This window comes from Epinephelus moara, chromosome 12 (genome assembly GCF_006386435.1).
Source record: "Epinephelus moara isolate mb chromosome 12, YSFRI_EMoa_1.0, whole genome shotgun sequence".
NCBI lineage: Eukaryota > Metazoa > Chordata > Actinopteri > Perciformes > Serranidae > Epinephelus > Epinephelus moara.
The window spans coordinates 37,089,116-37,106,326 of NC_065517.1; the positions used below are offsets into that span (position 1 = coordinate 37,089,116).

General features: G+C 42.0%; 2 protein-coding genes across 5 annotated transcripts in view; one reads left to right on the forward strand and one right to left on the reverse strand.

Annotated features, from left to right (window-relative positions):
* LOC126398977 (hormonally up-regulated neu tumor-associated kinase) overlaps positions 1 to 17,211 on the reverse strand; it is a 987,429-nt gene that overhangs the window by 713,473 nt on the left and 256,745 nt on the right. The gene's annotated exons all lie outside the window — the stretch shown is intronic.
* The window catches only part of agbl5 (AGBL carboxypeptidase 5), a 230,639-nt gene that overhangs the window by 196,819 nt on the left and 16,609 nt on the right, over positions 1 to 17,211 (forward strand). For all 3 annotated transcript variants that reach the window (XM_050058663.1, XM_050058664.1, XM_050058665.1), the window contains 10 exons: positions 5,368 to 5,556; positions 6,174 to 6,288; positions 9,879 to 10,174; positions 10,278 to 10,449; positions 10,600 to 10,766; positions 10,863 to 11,040; positions 11,201 to 11,379; positions 13,926 to 14,463; positions 15,902 to 16,071; positions 16,562 to 16,697. In XM_050058663.1, coding sequence (XP_049914620.1) covers positions 9,960 to 10,174; positions 10,278 to 10,449; positions 10,600 to 10,766; positions 10,863 to 11,040; positions 11,201 to 11,379; positions 13,926 to 14,463; positions 15,902 to 16,071; positions 16,562 to 16,697 — 1,755 coding nt within the window. In that variant the 5' untranslated portion in view covers positions 5,368 to 5,556; positions 6,174 to 6,288; positions 9,879 to 9,959. The remainder of the gene's footprint in view (positions 1 to 5,367; positions 5,557 to 6,173; positions 6,289 to 9,878; positions 10,175 to 10,277; positions 10,450 to 10,599; positions 10,767 to 10,862; positions 11,041 to 11,200; positions 11,380 to 13,925; positions 14,464 to 15,901; positions 16,072 to 16,561; positions 16,698 to 17,211) is intronic.

Below are 17,211 nucleotides of genomic sequence, written 5' to 3' on the forward strand. Positions count from 1 at the left end.
GTCTTGTGTGGCGATCAGCAGTGATGTGGTGGTTCACTTTTACACTGTGATCTGTAGCCTATAGTTCGGCTTTAGCTTCTAACTATCTTTGTCTTTTTAACCTGTTGTTGCTGCTGAGTCAGTTTGGCATCCTGGATATATCCTTCAAACACAGACTGTAGACCCCTCTGTCTGCTTCTCTCAAAATTTTGATTATATTTCTTCAGTTAGTTACAGTGCGGTCGCCATGCTTACTCTGACAGCTTGTTGGACCATCACAAAGCCCTGGCTGTAACATAGGCTAGCTCAGTGGTGTCATCAGATGCACGCTTCCTTCTGCACGGTGATGCGGTTGGTGGATGTGGCTCAAAAGAAAGAAAATAGTTCCTACATGAAACTTCCCACAACAAGGTCTGTGGATTATCTTGAGTAACCAGGTCATGATTTCTGGGAAGAGATATTGCTGTTGATTTATGTTTTTGGTGCTTTGAGCACCACAAGCTGAGTGCCATCTAGTTCCATTATATTGGAGAGAAGGCAGACATGTCTACAGCCGATATCTCCAACACTCTGCAACTCACACCAGAACAATCTAGATCAATAAACAGCACTACAGGTTAGAGGAAAAATATGTATTTTTGATTTTGGGTGTCTCTTTAAGTAAACCTGTGCATGAATATCTCTGCAGTCACTGTGGTTGCCTGATACAAACGTAGACAAGAAAAACAAAATATCCATGGCAACATGAGACACTGAGAAACATGAGCCGAGGTAAAGAAAAAAGAACAATGGCTGTCTGAAATCACCCCCTCATACGCTGCCTCCACATAATAAACACTTAACTCCATGGTGAATACTGAATTGAGATTGAAGTTATCATTTTGCACCGCCGCACTGTCTGTTCAGATGTGTAATTATTTATATGTAATTATCATGTAAGGGGACAAGTCCAAAATAATCGTCCGCCTATTCACAGTCCCTTGAGTGACTAAGCAAGCTTAACTAGTTGTGTGTGTGTGTTCGACTCACGTTTGGCCCACAGCTTGATGACTCTCAGGGCAAGCCTGAAGTTATAAACGTTTGGCTCAGCCCTGAGGATCTCCTCTCGTACTCTGTAGCCTACAAGAAAGGAATACAATTGGGGCGCCCAGTAGCTGAGGACGTCGGCGGGTGCTAAGTGCTCAAAGGCAGTGTCCTTGCCACAGCAGCCGTGGGTTCAGTTCCAGCCCAGGGCCTTTGTTACATGTCGTCCCTTCTCTCTGTTTCTCCCTTTCATGCTTCAAAACTGTCCCCTCATTAAAGGCGAAAAAGGTCAAAAAATAATCTTTAAAAAAAGCAAAGAATACAATTTTCAGATACTATTGCTGCAGGATTTCATAAAAAGTTGTGATCTTTAATCTGACTCTCACCATTGAGTCCCCTGATGCAGTGTTGATCTGTGCCCTTCAACAATAGTGCTATATCGTAGGCAACTGGACTTGCTTGAGTTTCTTGAAGATGTGTTCACCATCTCCGGGCCATCTTGTGTGTCGTTAGGGTTATATGGGTCCACCTAACCTTAGGGTTCGGGTTAGGGTCGGGTTAGGGTTAGGTGGACCCATCTGACCCTGACGACACACAAGATGGCCTGGTGGGTCAACGACTCACATGTGACCTTAACAACTCTGTAAGGGTTCACACCCACACAGAGTTTAAAGCCCTTGACTCCACACCAGTCTGTTAGAACTGAAGTAGCCTCTTGGATGAGAGGTGAAACGTCTTCAAGAAACTCAGTTAAGTCTAGTTGCCTACGATACAGCACTTATGATTACCATGACCTGGATAACTGAGAATCTCCACACACATAATCAGAAGGTCCAGATTTTCAGGAAGTCTTTTTTACGCCACGTGGGCAAAGACTAAGTCAATCATACAAAGATCAAGACACATGCCAACAAATCTTCGTTGTGGAATGCTGCAGACAGTTTTCACCTTTTTCTTTAGTTAAATTACTTCAGTCCCATCACAGGACAGTTTAATGACTGTGACGAACGCTTCTTCAATGGCTTGAGGACAGCAATACTGTCATTCACTTGTAACAGGCAGAAAAATGTCCTTTAACTTCTGTGCATGGATGGATTACTGACTTGGCCTACCAGGCACAGGCCCAGGGGCCCAAAGTGTCAGAGGCCACCCTGGCCTTCATCTGCAACATGTCAGTCATATTACTGTGAACAAAGGAATACTTGGCACATCTGTTTCCAAACGGGTGCGTAGGAGAGGGACGAGCAGAACACAACTTGTAGATAAACTTCCGCACATTGTCTAACTTGCAAAAAAGTTTTTGGAAAACCTGTTTGCCTGATGAAGGTCTAGTTACAGAAACGTTGCAGCGTTAAAATAATTAGTGTTGCAAGTTAGACGGTGTGCAGGAGTTTTTCTACAAGTCAAATTACTGTAACGTACTAACTGGGAAAAGACTCAAAATGACCATAAAGAGATGCAAAGAGACACAAAACAACCACAAAGACACAAAATGACCTTATAGATGCAAACAACAACAAAAAAGTCTGTGTGTCTTGTGTAGGAGTGGAGGTGGGGCCCTTTGCATATCTGTGCCCAGAGGTCCATTATCTCATAATCCACCCATACCTGCACACAATGAATCACTTGACTGACCTGTATATCTTTGACCTCTTCCTGAGTGTTCAGTTTGTCAGAGAAGGAGGTGAAGAAGTCTTTTCTTTCCAGAAATCTGGGTCTAAGACAGAAGGGATATCAGCTCCTGTCAAAACAGTGAGGTCTATATTTCATCCATTATCTTCACCATGTATTATACATTCATGCTTCATGCCCCTTAACTAACACTTATAGGTGATTCAGGTAAGTTCTCAGGCCAGGACGTATTAGAAATGTATTAACATTGCAGTAACATGTTTTCAGTATCATAATTGGAGTTGTAAAGATCTTAATGAAAATTAGTCTATTTGTTTATATGATGACGATAGATATAGACAAAGTTAGTGAGTCAAGGAAACAGTGGACCAGTCAGCAGATACAGAGCCAAGTTTTTTTCCTCAGGAAATATTTGAGAGCAAGCAAACTAAAAAGAGTGAATATTAGAATTGTATTTGCCAGATGACCGGAGTAATGACTTCAAATCTAAGATAATGTTGCTCTGTGTCCACTGGATGTGTAAAGACATCAGTTTGTTAACAAATTCACCACATCAACTGACAGTGAAAGGGGATCATGTGTCAGTGTGCACAGCTTGTTTGCACTGCCCCCTTGTGGCTGCTCATTGAGGTATAAGGCCATATATTCATGGAGCATGTAATGTAGATTCCTATTGCTGTGATCTGTTAATTCATGTCTAAGCTTACAATTTACCATCATGCTTGAAAATATTTAAAAAAGGTAAAGTATGTGTTAGCCAGATATGTGTAATTAGTGCAGGTGTCACATCTGTCTTAATTTAAAGGCCAGAGAGCAACTGAGGTTTTTTTTATATCACAGAGATAAAGACAAGTTGGACCTGAAAAGCTTCTTTCCTTGTTGTCTTACAGAGATAATTAAGCCCTAACAGAGAGTAAGTAGCCTACGGAAGTCCAGAGTGGCCTCCACACACCTTTTCTTTATGGTAATCACAGCAGGTCAGCTAAACATGCTGATTCTGATAGAAAAATCATTTCAAATGACGAGACCTCTGAAATCTTTACCTTAACTAGACCACCGTGGTGTCTTTGGGTTGTTTTAAAAATAAAGCGAATTTAAGACATGCACTTAGTGATGGGATTTCTCGTTCACTTTGAAGAGCCGGTTCGTTCGTTCATTTTTGTTTTAGTTTTTTTTTCTGTGTGTGTGGTGGGTAGGGATGGGCATCAATTTTCGATTATCAATGATTGATTGTTAAGGCTTTTGATCGATCACAAATAATTTTGATCGATAGTCGCAGTGTTTCCCCTACAATGCCTGGCATAGGTCCAGCGAGCACGGCGAGCCGCCAGGCCTACGAGACCCCTGCCGGACCTATGCCAGGCAAAAAAATCAGAAACAGACGGAGGCTCTCATCGCTCTCCAAAGCCTCGGCGGCTTCCCTTGAGGCCTCTGAAAACACTACGCCATTGAAAGACGGAGGTTTTGCTGAAAACTGAAGCCTGTAACTCTGGCTGGCAACGGTTGTAAACACCCAGGGGTGAACTGCGCATGCGCGCCATTCTTCCTCTTTGGCCTGGGGGGTTGAAGCTCAAAACTGGGGCAGCTGCGCTCTCTTGCGGCGACAGTCTGCACTGCACTCTTTTGTTTTCTCTCTTTTGAAATACTCTCTTATCAATTAATCTATAATTGATCGTTAATTTTTTTGATGATCGAATAATGAATTTTGATCGTTTGCCCATCCCTAGTGGTGGTGGGGTGTTAGTGGGTTTAACAATGAATCGCATTGGTGATTTATCACATCACGGATATTGTGATGTGGACCCAGAGTAGACTCCGCAGATATAAAGTTTGGTGTAGCCATAGCAACAGCCTTTATAAACAACAAGTAGTGATGTGACGTTCACGAACGAGCCGAGTCTTTGAACCAGCTCTTTGAAGTGAACGAGTCACCGGCTGCACTGTCTTTCTCCCTCACAAACTAGTCCCTCTCAACACTCTAAAGAGCCGGTTCACTCGTTCACTTCAAAGAGCCGGTTCAAAGACTCGGCTCGTTCGCGAACGTCACATCACTACATGCACTAGTTTGTCTGGGTTTTTATATCTGTGTTCCAACAAGTATCACAAGAGATACCTATTTATTATAGATCTGAGTAGATTGTGAGGCGGTGACCAGGGGCAGTAAACTTTGCACTGGCACAAGCCACCTCTAATTGATTAATATCAGTGGTGTAGTGGAGGGGAAGCGCAGGTATACAGGGTATACCCACCCATCAATCAAATTGGAATATATAATGGAGTAAAGCCTACCCATTCCACTGCCACTACCCTACTGATAAAGATTATTAACATCTGTGGTTTATCATTTTGAGAGTTTCTCCCAAACCTTTGTATGATGTTTGAAGCAGGAACTAAACTGACACTAGTTATTATTGCTGTGATCATCTTCATTCACCTTTGCAATATAAAGATGTCGTCGACAAGACATCGTATTATGCAGAACAAACTTGTGTTTTAGATTTTGGAGTAAGTCAAAAAGTCTGTCTTTGCAAGAGTACCAAATTCTGCTGGAGGCAATGTTCAGGAATGCTTTTCAGGTTTTTAGTCCACTCTCTCAAACTTCCAGTGCCCAAGACTGTAAATGATGGAGTAAGAGAGTTGCGTTTTGCTAAGTTGCTTTATTGTGCATTTTATTTTCTATAGTTGTGCGAGGACTCTTTTTCATTTCTTTTCTACATGATTGCCACCACACAGAGCCCAAATACAGTTTTCTGAGGTCAAGACCATCATCGAGATGGCCGACAGAGAGTAGGTCAGAACCCGGATATCTTGGTGCCAGGACAGCAACCTCCATCTCACCACGGCATCCGGTCCTGCACCACCATGCTCAAGGACAGCCTCATCCCTCAGGCCGTAGGACCAAGCTCTGAACTCATCACTCTGGTCACTGTCACTTTATATGACATGTCACTTTACCTTTCTATAAACTGTTTGCATCTATTTACAGTTTTGCTAAGCATATCCATTTTACCACTACACATTCCTTTTACATGCTGGGTCCTCACGCTGCTACTAACCTTTATTATATCCTGCACGACTATACGTACTTATATAATTAGGACAGATAAATAGATATAGATAGCTGTGATGAAATACAAAGTAAACACACACTGGATAATATCCCATAGAGATCAATTGGCGTCCGACTGTTCAGAGAGACAGTCATTCTCTCCATGGGTCAGTATGTATGTTGCATTATGTTGAATTTGTCTATGAACTGTTTCTGTAATTGAAGCATTCTCTGACACAAGAATTTCCCATAAATAAAGTTCTATTGAATTGAATGGAATTGAATAAAAACCTTGAACCTTGAACGTCGCGTCACATCAATATTTGTCACTTCGTGTAAAATGGTGCGTGTGTGAATGTAACTGCTGCTTTTATAATCTTTGACTAATTATACAGGTGAACTACTTCTGCAGCTGTTATTTTAATAACAACATTTGCCAAATCGCAGACCGTAAACAACAACAACCTCCTGTTTGTGACTGTAACGACAGGCGACGACATTTCCAGACAGCGCTCATTTCTCCGGAGGACCCTGAACGCCTCGCTCAGAGCAGTGGACTGAGAAGGACGATGAAAACAAAAATGGACATCAAACGAAAATAGCCAGTAAGACTCAAAATGCATTGTCTCACCTTAAAGCGTGTGTGCAGCTAAATATATTAACACTATAACGACATTAAGCCGTTTATTCGTCAGTAATAGTGACGTTACGAGCAACGACAGCTAACTCGGTAGCTAAGTTAGCATCGGTAGCTTAGTAACGTTTGCTAGCTTTATTAGCTCCGTGTAACATCACCGGTCTGACACTGGACACTGAGGCTAGCTTAGCTTAGATATTAGCTAGCATGTAACGGTGTAAATAGTGTCAGAGGAAAGCATCTTGTTAGCCGACGGTGACGCTAGCAGCCGTTAACTGTTACTGTTACTTCACACCCCCTTTATTACTCTGATGGATCTGTCTAGCTGCTGGTAGTGAAGTCAAACAGCAGCCATTGTGTTGTCCCGCAGGACAGAGCTGCAGACATGTTGTCTCAGATGATAGACAGGCTTTTATCTGCGCCATAGCTACAGAGAGAACAGGACTAACACTGGGTTGTAACTGTATAATACTGTTTATAGTGTAGCCATGGTTGTAGTTTCACTGGTGTCCTCAGGTGGTCGCTGTTGTGCATCTGAGCAGGTTTCCATCTTCATCTTAATGATGTCTCTCATTACAGTTTTATTACTGGGACTGAAGCTGGTGTATGTATGGTACGGAAGCGTAATGCATTCACTTGACAAATAAAAAAGCCATGTTTTTCTGAGTAATTTTTTTTCTGTTTTTCGGAGTAATTTATTTATTTTTCTGTTTTTCGGAGTAATTTTTCCCCTGGTTTTCGTGGTATTTTTTTTCTGTTTTTTGGGGTAATTTTTTTTCCTGAACAGGAGTCGAGATACTTCAAAATCTCGCAAGAAGCTCCCACCTGGCACCTGCAAGTGACCGGTGCCTGCGTAAAGTCAACAAACTAATGATAACACCATCTATATGACCTAAAGACAAGAGTATCTCCCAGTGTCTCAAACCCAAAACAAAGTAAAACTGGATTAAACTAAACAAGCGGGTCATGTTTGCTTCCATTATATCGAGCTCTCAAGAAAGGAATGAAAGTGTGTTGTTCTATTGCTCTCATAACTCTTAAAAAAATACTCAGAAAAACAGAAAAAAAATTACTACCAAAAAAACAGAAACAAAATTACCCCGAAAAACAAAAGAAATACCACAAAAAACAGAAACAAAATTACCCCGAAAAACAAAAAAATTACCACGAAAAACAGAAAAATAAAAAAATTACTCAGAAAAACAGAAGAAATGACTCAATAAAACAGATTTAAAACTCATTTAAATTGTGTCATGATGGTTTATATCCTGTGACACCCAACCCTAACCTAGGACTGGGCAATATGAAGCTATTATATCATTACCGAGATATGACACTATATCAGGGCTGCAACGATTAGTCGACTAATCAATGACTAATCGACTATTAAAATAATCGGTGACTATTTGAGTAGTCGACTATTCGGTTTGAGTCATTTCTCATAGAAAAGCACTATAAAAGTACCCCAAAATACTCTTATTGCAGCTTCTTACGTTCACATATTGGCAGCTTTACACACTCTCCCATGACGGTGAACTAAAACCCTTTGGCGTGTTTGAATGCTTGCCTTTACCCAATTACTTGTTATATATACATTATTTATGATTATTGATCAAAAATCTCATTGTGTTAATATTGTCTGAAAAACAACAAAACAAAACAAAAGTCATGCCCACAACTTTGTCGCATGTGTTTTGTTTTATTTTGTCTCCCAGTCCTAGCATTGATGATTTTAAAATATCAAGATTTATATCGTGTATCTGGATACAGCCTAAAATATTGTGATATATTTTTGGGTACATATCAATGAGCCCTACTGTAGCCACAAGGACACTGAATGATGACCCTGCCTAATCTTAAATCTTGACATTTATTTATTTCATCTACCACTTTTTTGACTGTTGGGGCCCTGTTATTGACCTGATGACTAAGCTCTTTGACGAGATATGCAGAGGCTCTGGCTTAACCCTTTGAAACCTGGAGCGACATCTCTTTTCTTGTGCTGTTTTAAGAGGCCTTTCGGAAGTATTTAAACCTTTGACCCCTGAGCAAAGTGGTGCGGTTTCTTTCAAAAACATGGGAAAAAGGCAATGAGCAACTTGGCGAGAACTGTCTCACAATTGCAAAAAAAAAAAAAAAAATTAAGGAAATTATTTAAAAACAAAAACTAGGGAAAAATATAATATTTCTAATAATTATTATTATTACATTTTGAAATTATGTTACAGAGTTATTATAATTTTTAAGCACTCTTTTCAGGTCATTTCCTTGTTTGTTTGTTTGTTTTAAAACTTTATTTCTTTTTATTAATTTCTTGCTAATTTTTTGGGGTCATTTCTTTTGTTGCTCATTGCCCTCTTCCTGTGTTTTTCAAAGAAATCAAGCCAATTTGCTTGAGGTGTCAAAGGGTTAAGGGTCCCTTGTAGAACCATTATGTAATCCACCAATGACTACACTACATGATAGGGCTGTACCTAGGGATTATTTTCATTAATCAAGTAATCGATTAGTTGTTTTGTCTTTAAAATGTCAGAAAATGGTGAAAAAGTGTGTCCTAAAGTCCAAAATGATGTCCTCAGAGGTCTTGTTATGTCCACAACTCAAAGATATTCAGTTTACCCTCATGGAGTAGTAAAGAAACAAGGACATACTCACATTTAAGAAGCTGTAATCACAGAATTTGTACCTTTTTTTCCCTTAAAAAATTAAGAACTAGTTTGGGATTCATGTAATAGTTGACAACTGGTCGAGTAATCGATCACTTATTTTAGCTCTACTACATAATGCAAATTTCAAATAGGGCTGCATGACATGCAACAAAAATCATTTGCGATTATTTGGACAGAAATTGCGATATGAGAAGTGTTTTTAGTGGTATGATAATTTTTGCGTTTCGTTTTCATTGAAAAAAATAAGAATTAAAATGAAGATGATTTAATTTTTGCTGGGATCTGTACCAAACAAGCATGTTCCCTTATGTCTGAGATATGATTTGTAGGCTGGAGTATCTCTGTCGTACCACAGTGCTTCATTTATAATGGTATGTTGTGACACATTTTACCTTTATCAAAAAATTCCAGCTCCTGTGATTTGGATATTACACTTGGCCATATTACGATTTCATTAATATTTCAATTAATTGTGCAGCCCTTAGTTTAAGTATCTGCAACTGAAGACAGAGAAGAGCTCCTGCACACTCTGTCAGTTATCAGACATGTCTAGATAAGGTGTGAAGGGAAAAAATATTACTTTAATAAAAGAAAATTCCAGCAGTTAGTGAGACAGTTTGCAAGAGCTCTGTGCTTTGCACCTCCTCTGATGCACCTGTCATACATTCAGGTGTGCAGAGATTTTGCCAAACATCTTCAGCCGGCATTGTGGCTACTCAGAACTAGTGGAGGCATAAAATTTTAGTTCATACTTGTCACAGTTCATACTTGTTGTTTGGGTTCCTCATATCACTCATATGCTAGATTTTTCCACCAGCAGCAGCACACCTTTTTTGTCCTCTTAATAATGTTTTCTCAGTGTAATTGCATTTGTCTGATTTCATAACAGGCCGTCAATGTCAGACCTCTGACTGGCACATCACGAAGAACCTGAGGGGAAAAAAGAAGTGAGAGGCCAGAGTCCAGAACAATGGAGGCTCGCTATGGTAACATTGTGTTCAGCTCCAAGTTCGACTCAGGGAACCTGGCACGTGTGGAGAAGGTGGAGAAGGGCAGCTCCAGCCCTCCTACTGACACAGCTCCCAGCGGGGGTGCCCTCTCAGGGTCAAATCTCACCCCTGACTATGAGTTCAATGTGTGGACGCAGCCAGACTGCGGCGGCACGGAGCACGAGAATGGAAACAGGTAAACGGCATCAGCATCTTTGTAGGTAACTGTGATTACTCGCTGCACATGACCCTGACACTGAGTTACATTACTTAAAGCAAATCATGTTTTTGTGTTTCAGATCGTGGTTTTACTTCAGTATACGAGGTGCTGCACCTGGGAAGATACTGAAGATCAATGTGATGAACATGAACAACCAGAGGAAGCTCTACAGCCAGGGCATGGCTCCGCTCGTACGCACGTTACCTGGCAAGAACCGGTGGGAAAGGATCAGAGACAGACCCACATGTGAGGTACGTACACACACTCAGAATCTGTCAGGGACAGGATTTAGGCGTCAGGAGCCAGTGAGACAGGGTGCTGTCAGTCTGGCTTCCAGACAGCAGCTATTATTATCTTTCTCATAATGTGTGTCTTCTTCATTTCCTCTGTCTTTTCCTCAGATTATAGATAACCAGTTCATCCTCTCATTCACTCACCGGCTGCTGGAGACGCGAGGGGCGACCACCTACTTCTCCTTCTGCTTCCCATTCTCCTATAGTGAGTGTCAGGAGATGCTGCAGCAGTTTGACAAGAGCTACCCCAACGCTGCTCAACTCAGTCCGAGCAGGTAAAACACACACACAATACATTACCTGTATCTTCCCCTGCCCCTCTAATTTGTCCAATTTCTGATTCACCGATCTCCACCCTCTCTCCCTGACAGCGCCCCAGGCAGTGTGTATTATCATCGGGAGTTGCTGTGCCACTCTCTGGATGGTAATAGAGTGGACCTGCTCACTGTGACCAACTGTAACGGGATGGAAGAGGAGAGAGAACCCCGTCTGCCTAAACTGTTTCCTGACACCAACACTCCAAGACCGCACCGCTTCTCCAGCAAAAGGGTACCACTCAGTCACACACAAACACACAATCAGTGTTCTCTTTGTTATGTGACACCTTTATTGGCTTTAGTGACGACACGTAAGGTCGACAGGAATAACTGAATAGTGTCCAATCAGTGAAGCTGACCCTTCGCCCTTGTCTGTCCACGTGTGTTTGCAGGTGTTTTTTCTCAGCAGTCGAGTGCACCCCGGGGAGACTCCCTCGTCCTTTGTGTTCAACGGTTTCCTCAACTTTATCCTGAGAAAAGACGACCCACGTGCTCACGCCCTTCGAAACATGTTTGTGTTCAAGCTCATTCCAATGCTCAACCCAGACGGGGTTGTTCGTGGACACTACAGGTAAGAGCTGCACATGTACTCACATGCACCATCCTCACGACGTCAACATCTTTTGACTCAGTGATTGGATTAGTTTAAACCAATGGTTCCCAACTGGTGAGTCACAGTCTAAAAGTGGGTTTCAGGTCAATTCTGAATAGGCCTTGCAAACGTGTCAAGTGTGTAAAAACGCACTTTATTTTTAAGTACAGTGACTTTCTGGCACAGAGCTTTTATTTTGAAGTGCTGTTTCATGCTGTAGAGTGAGTGACTAACGGACAGGTACTTTACAGAGACAGCAAACTAACTAGATGACTCGTCCAAACGCAAGTATGATGCTAAATGTATTAAACTGTGTGGACCTCGAACTAATCACTAAGGAGAAATCTGGACCATATGGCTGGACCAGTTGGGAACCACTGGTCTTAACTCTTGTCTTGATTACTACTGCATTGATTTATGTACTAGGGCCGCACGGTGGTGTGGTGGTTAGCACTGTCGCCTCACAGCAAGAGGATAAGTGGTTAGAAAATGGATGGATGGATGATTTATCTACTTCTTGTTCCTAATAAGGCTTGGGAATGTCACACTCACTACTTTGAGAACTCAGTTCTTGCCTATTTTTACACCTATTTTCCTTATTAAACAAAAAAATACAACAATGCACAAATTTAAGTTTCTCTCTGTAAGCAAACTTACACTAAAGCCTGATTCACACCAAAGATTTGCGACGAGATGAAACTGTTTTAGAACGTTGCAGAGAAAAGTTGCAGCAGTGTGAACTGGTCTGTCTGAGCTCAACTCAAGCCGGCTGATGGTGTCACCTGCAACTCAGCTGGTCAAATTGTTGGCGGCTGGTTTTAGAACATAAAGCATGCCACCTGTTTCAACAGCCAGTGAGCTTGTAGTGAAGTCCACTGGTCAAGTCAAAATGACCGCAGACGGCATGTTGGCTTGCTGCAGCAGGTGATCCATCCCCGCCGAGCCCTCTGTTTCTGTCTTCACGGTGTGCCACTGTCAGACGGTGGGTTGCTGCTGCTGCTGCTGCTGCTCACTGTATGTGCTTGTATGTGTTTCTCAATTTTACACATTAAAATGACCAGTTGTTAACCGACATATTCAGACTTCTACATAGAGTTAGCTTTAGTTCTTCAAACTTTGGATGAAATCAGTTTGAGTATGAGGATGTAGTGCTCCATGTAAAGACCGCTTCTTTCATCCCACAGCTTGGCTGTCACAGCAATACTATCTGTGTGAACACTGTGCCTCTGTGTTGTGCACATGCTTACATGCAAAAAAAAACAACTAAGTAGTAACCGTGTTACCTGTATAAGAGGCCAAGAAATCCACCTTTTCGAGGAGAAGTCTAGCTGGAGAAATCAGGTTTCTCTCAGCCCCTACTCCAAGGATAAACCGGTTTTGTCATGTACATGACATCTAAGAATGCAGGCTCCTACAGAAAGCCTGTAAACTGTAACCTAGTTATTTAAGTGCATTAACAGGAGCAGAGGTTACAAGAGCCAGGTCGGATGTCGTGTTGACCCTTTCAGCTGAAACAGGTTAAACCAGCGTTACTGTGTCTGAGACAGTGATGTCTCGAGGCTATCAGTTAACAGTGACACTACTTTATCAGCGTGTCAGGGGACGCTGCCTCCTCTGCTGCCGATCAAACATGTCATGTTGTGCAACTGTACCATCTTCTCTTTCTCTAAAAAAACAACATTATGTAATTAATGCAGAGAAAATGTCACTAACTGTCACTTAGTGTTTGTAATGGAAATTTCTCAACTTTCTCTGGAATTTCTCAATTATGGGATCAATAAAGGTGTATCTTATCTTATCTTATCTTATCTTAATACAACATTCGGACTCCTCCCTCCATACGCTGCTTGTACATACGCTGCAGGCTACTGTACTGTTGTAGGAGCGTTGCATTTGTTGTAATGGGAAAGCCAATACTTTAACTAATACTAATACTTTTAACTAAGCTAACCGCTGGCTCCTGCCTGTCCAACTGAAATTAGGCTAGCTCCACGTCGCCCTTCTTCTCATCCCCTTTTGGAATGAGCTCCGTCTGCTTGCAGTTTCACCTTGCTATGTCTGCAGGGTTTTTTGAAGCTGTGTCTTCGAGTTTCGTAGCTTCCTCTTGGATGTGTGTTGCTTATGGTCTGGCACCTGAGCCCGACCTCACCTGCATGCTGTTATTGGTTGAGGTTACACACCTTTAAATGTCAAGGAAAATAAGAGGAAAATAAGAAAACACAGGCAGAGGACAGAGTCTCTGCCAGGAAATAACTGCCACACATTCTTGGTGGGTCATAAGTGACAATTTATGACTTTTGTATGAGTCTGTAGGTTGTCTTTTTGGAAAATCGAACCAGGAACCCTCTTGCTTTGAAGGGACAGTGCTACCCACGACACCATCCCCCTAATATCCCCCTAAATCCTACACACTGGACCTTTAAATTACACTAAATGCAGCACAATGTAACATGGGTTTCCAAGACCTATCGCAGCGGAGAAATGAAGAATAGGGCTGCAAGTAGTTACCTGTCTCTGTTTTGCAGGACTGACTCCAGGGGTGTGAACTTGAACCGACAGTACCTGAACCCCAGCCCTGAGCTGCACCCTTCCATCTATGCAGCCAAAACACTCTTGCTCTACCACCACACCCACAACCGCCTGCACAGCACACAGTCCAGCCCTCACACTAACAGCCCCACACACACTCAGGCCCCGCCCCTCAGCATCAAACCCGCCAACCAGCATCAGTCTCCGCCCTTCACTGCGCTTGAAGTCAGCTTAAACCAACGAAATGCAGAAAAGGATGCAAATCCTGCGCCGCCAGAGGTTCCCATGGTGATGGAGGAAAACGCCTGGGTCAACACGGAGATGGGGAAGGGGGACCACAACAGCTCATCAAGCTCCACAGAGACTGTAGCTCCTGTTACTGTGGAGGTAACAGAACCACAGGTGGAGGAGCAGGAACAGGAATCAATTCCACCCCAGGAGGGGGGTGTGGCTTATTATGTGGACTTACATGGCCACGCCTCTAAACGGGGATGCTTCATGTATGGAAATAGCCTTCCTGATGAGAGCCAGCAGGTGAGCACCCACCCTTCGCAGTGTCTTCATAAAATGTAAAATAACATTCAGTAATTTTTTTTATTTTTTTTGTGGCAATGAGTTTCTTTTAATTCATGAAAGGTTATGTTTGGTATTTTTCAACCTGGACCCCATTTTCTTGTATTTTTCTGTCTAAGTGACAAATGGGAACAACTGTTTTTGAAAACGGTCAAGTATTGAGTAAGAAGGCTGCAGTTGCTAGTGGTAAAAAAAAACAACTTAATTCACCCGGTTAAATGAGAAAATGTGCTGGCTGTTTATTTAAATGGAGTCCAGTGATTTCACGGCTGTTTCTGATTAAACAAAAAAGACCTTACTCTTTAATAAAAAGGTCTATATCTGTAGGGATCCTTTCCATAATGTTGTCAGACATTAAGAATGACAATCTGAGCCTGTCAGTGGCAAAAACAAGCTGTGGGGTGCTTTCACACCTGCCCTCTTGTTTATCCTTGTTTACCCTCGTTTGCCCCCTCAGTGCGGTTCGTTTGTGCAGGTGTGAACACTGCAATCACACTCAGGTGTGCACCAAAACAACCAGACTGAGACCTTCTTGAAGAGGTGGTCTCAGTTACAAACGAACTCTGGTGTGGTTGGTTTGTGGTGAGAAGGTGTTCCGACCTGGATGTGAAGCAACTGCAGTCACATGACACATTGTTTGGGTTAAACATGAGCATGTTACAGTCCTGGAGGATTATTAATGTGCACCTCCTCCTGTACTGCCTTAATATGCACATTCAGCACATCCAATGCATCAAAACATTGTTTTCTAGTTGGAGCCGCGCCTCGTTTTCAAACTGTATGGTTTGACTAAAATGAACAATGACAGCAATATAGTCCACGATGAGCAGCGCTAAAATCAACCTGCGTAGTTGTCCCTCCATTGTGACATTAGAAAGTGTCACATTTATCTTGCAAGTGTACTCTTCTTCAACGTTTGCTTTACTTCCTGGATTTTTCCCACATGGAAATTCTGACCAATCAAGAGCAGCTTTCTTCCGCAAAGCTTGTAAATGCTGCCGTGAGAACATGAACCAACTCTAGGCAATAGTACAACTTTGGAACAAAATGAGTCCCTGATTCAGACCAAAGGAGACGACTCTAGGTCTGAAAGCAGCCTGAGTGATGTAAATTGGCAGCGTTTATATGCCCAGAGTGGTTACACTGTAGCCTGTTTCACTACTATTGACTGCAGCCTTCTTACTCAGTACTGGACCAGTTTCAAAAAATATTGTTCCCATTAGTCACGTAGACACAAAGCACTGGAAAATAGCATCCAGGTAGAAAAGTACCAAACTTATCCTTTGAATGTGTCCTTGACATATTTGTTTGTCCTCATACAGCAGCCACAGCAGATGGGTACTTTCTGTGTCATAAATCTGAGCTGCTGTGCCCCCCACTTCTCCTCTCTCCTCTGCAGGTAGAGAACATGTTGTATCCAAGGCTGATAGCTGTGAACTCTGCCCACTTTGATTTCCTGGGCTGTAACTTCTCTGAGAAAAATATGTACGCACGGGACAAGAGAGATGGCCAGTCTAAAGAAGGCAGCGGGCGGGTGGCCATTCACAAGGCCATAGGGCTGCTTCACAGGTCAGATTTCAATGGATTTGAAGTTTTGGAGAGTAAAAAACAAGCCTTTCTGTATTGAAAAGAAAATCTACTATCCCACTGTTGAAAGCACAGAGTTCTGTTACTCATGTTAAATTTTGACAAACTTGTCCAGTCCCGGTCCAGCTGCAGAACTATTTGTGTTGGTGGAGCCAAATAAATTACAGAATAAATTCACAAATTATAACCTTTTACCACTTTTTACCGTTAATAAATGGCGCTTGTAGAGCTGTTGTATAAAAGCAATATCACACTCGAGGTCGTGCTGTTGGACTGAATATCAGTACAACCATGATTACATTGGCACTCGGCCTTGTGACCTCATGCCAATGACCAAATCACAGCTGTGCTGATATTCAGTCCTACAGCATGACCTTGAGTGTAATCTTACTTAAATCTGACCCTCAAGACATCTTTTTCTCAAGCTGTAAATGTAGTTTTCAACATGTTCCTGTTATTGGTTTCCCACCAGCTACACTCTAGAGTGCAACTACAACACAGGAAAAACCATGAACACCATCCCACCTGCTTGTCATGACAACGGACGAGCGACCCCTCCTCCACCGCCATCATTCCCTCCAAAATACACTCCAGAGATATTTGAACAGGTAGGAGAACAGGAGTGGTTTCTGTACAAGCATTCCTTCTCTTTCACAGAGGAATGTGATTCTTTGTTTAAGGATTGCAGGTTTTTAAAGTATGTGAGTGAACTTTTTAACACAGTACATACCAAGCTATTGACTCCCTGTCATCAGCTGTGTTTCCACACTACCTGCACGTTATGTTTGTTGTTGTTTTTTGAACTGCAAAACTCCTTTTTTGAACTGCGGTGCCCCTATCGTCAAACCAATGGACCTTAAAAGATGAGGTGCTTGTAACAGAATATTAATCTTGATCACAATTTTGGCTTCCCTCAATTAAATGAACTGATCGACTGTGATGGTGGTGATGCAAAGATTTGTACATTAGCAGGAATGTAGCAGAACATGGAAGATAAATAACATTAAATCTAAAATATTTTGTCCCTAAAATCACAGAATAATTGTTGTAAAGAATCCTGATCTCAATATTGATCAAAATAATCCCAATTATTATTTTGACCATAATCATGCAGCTCTACTT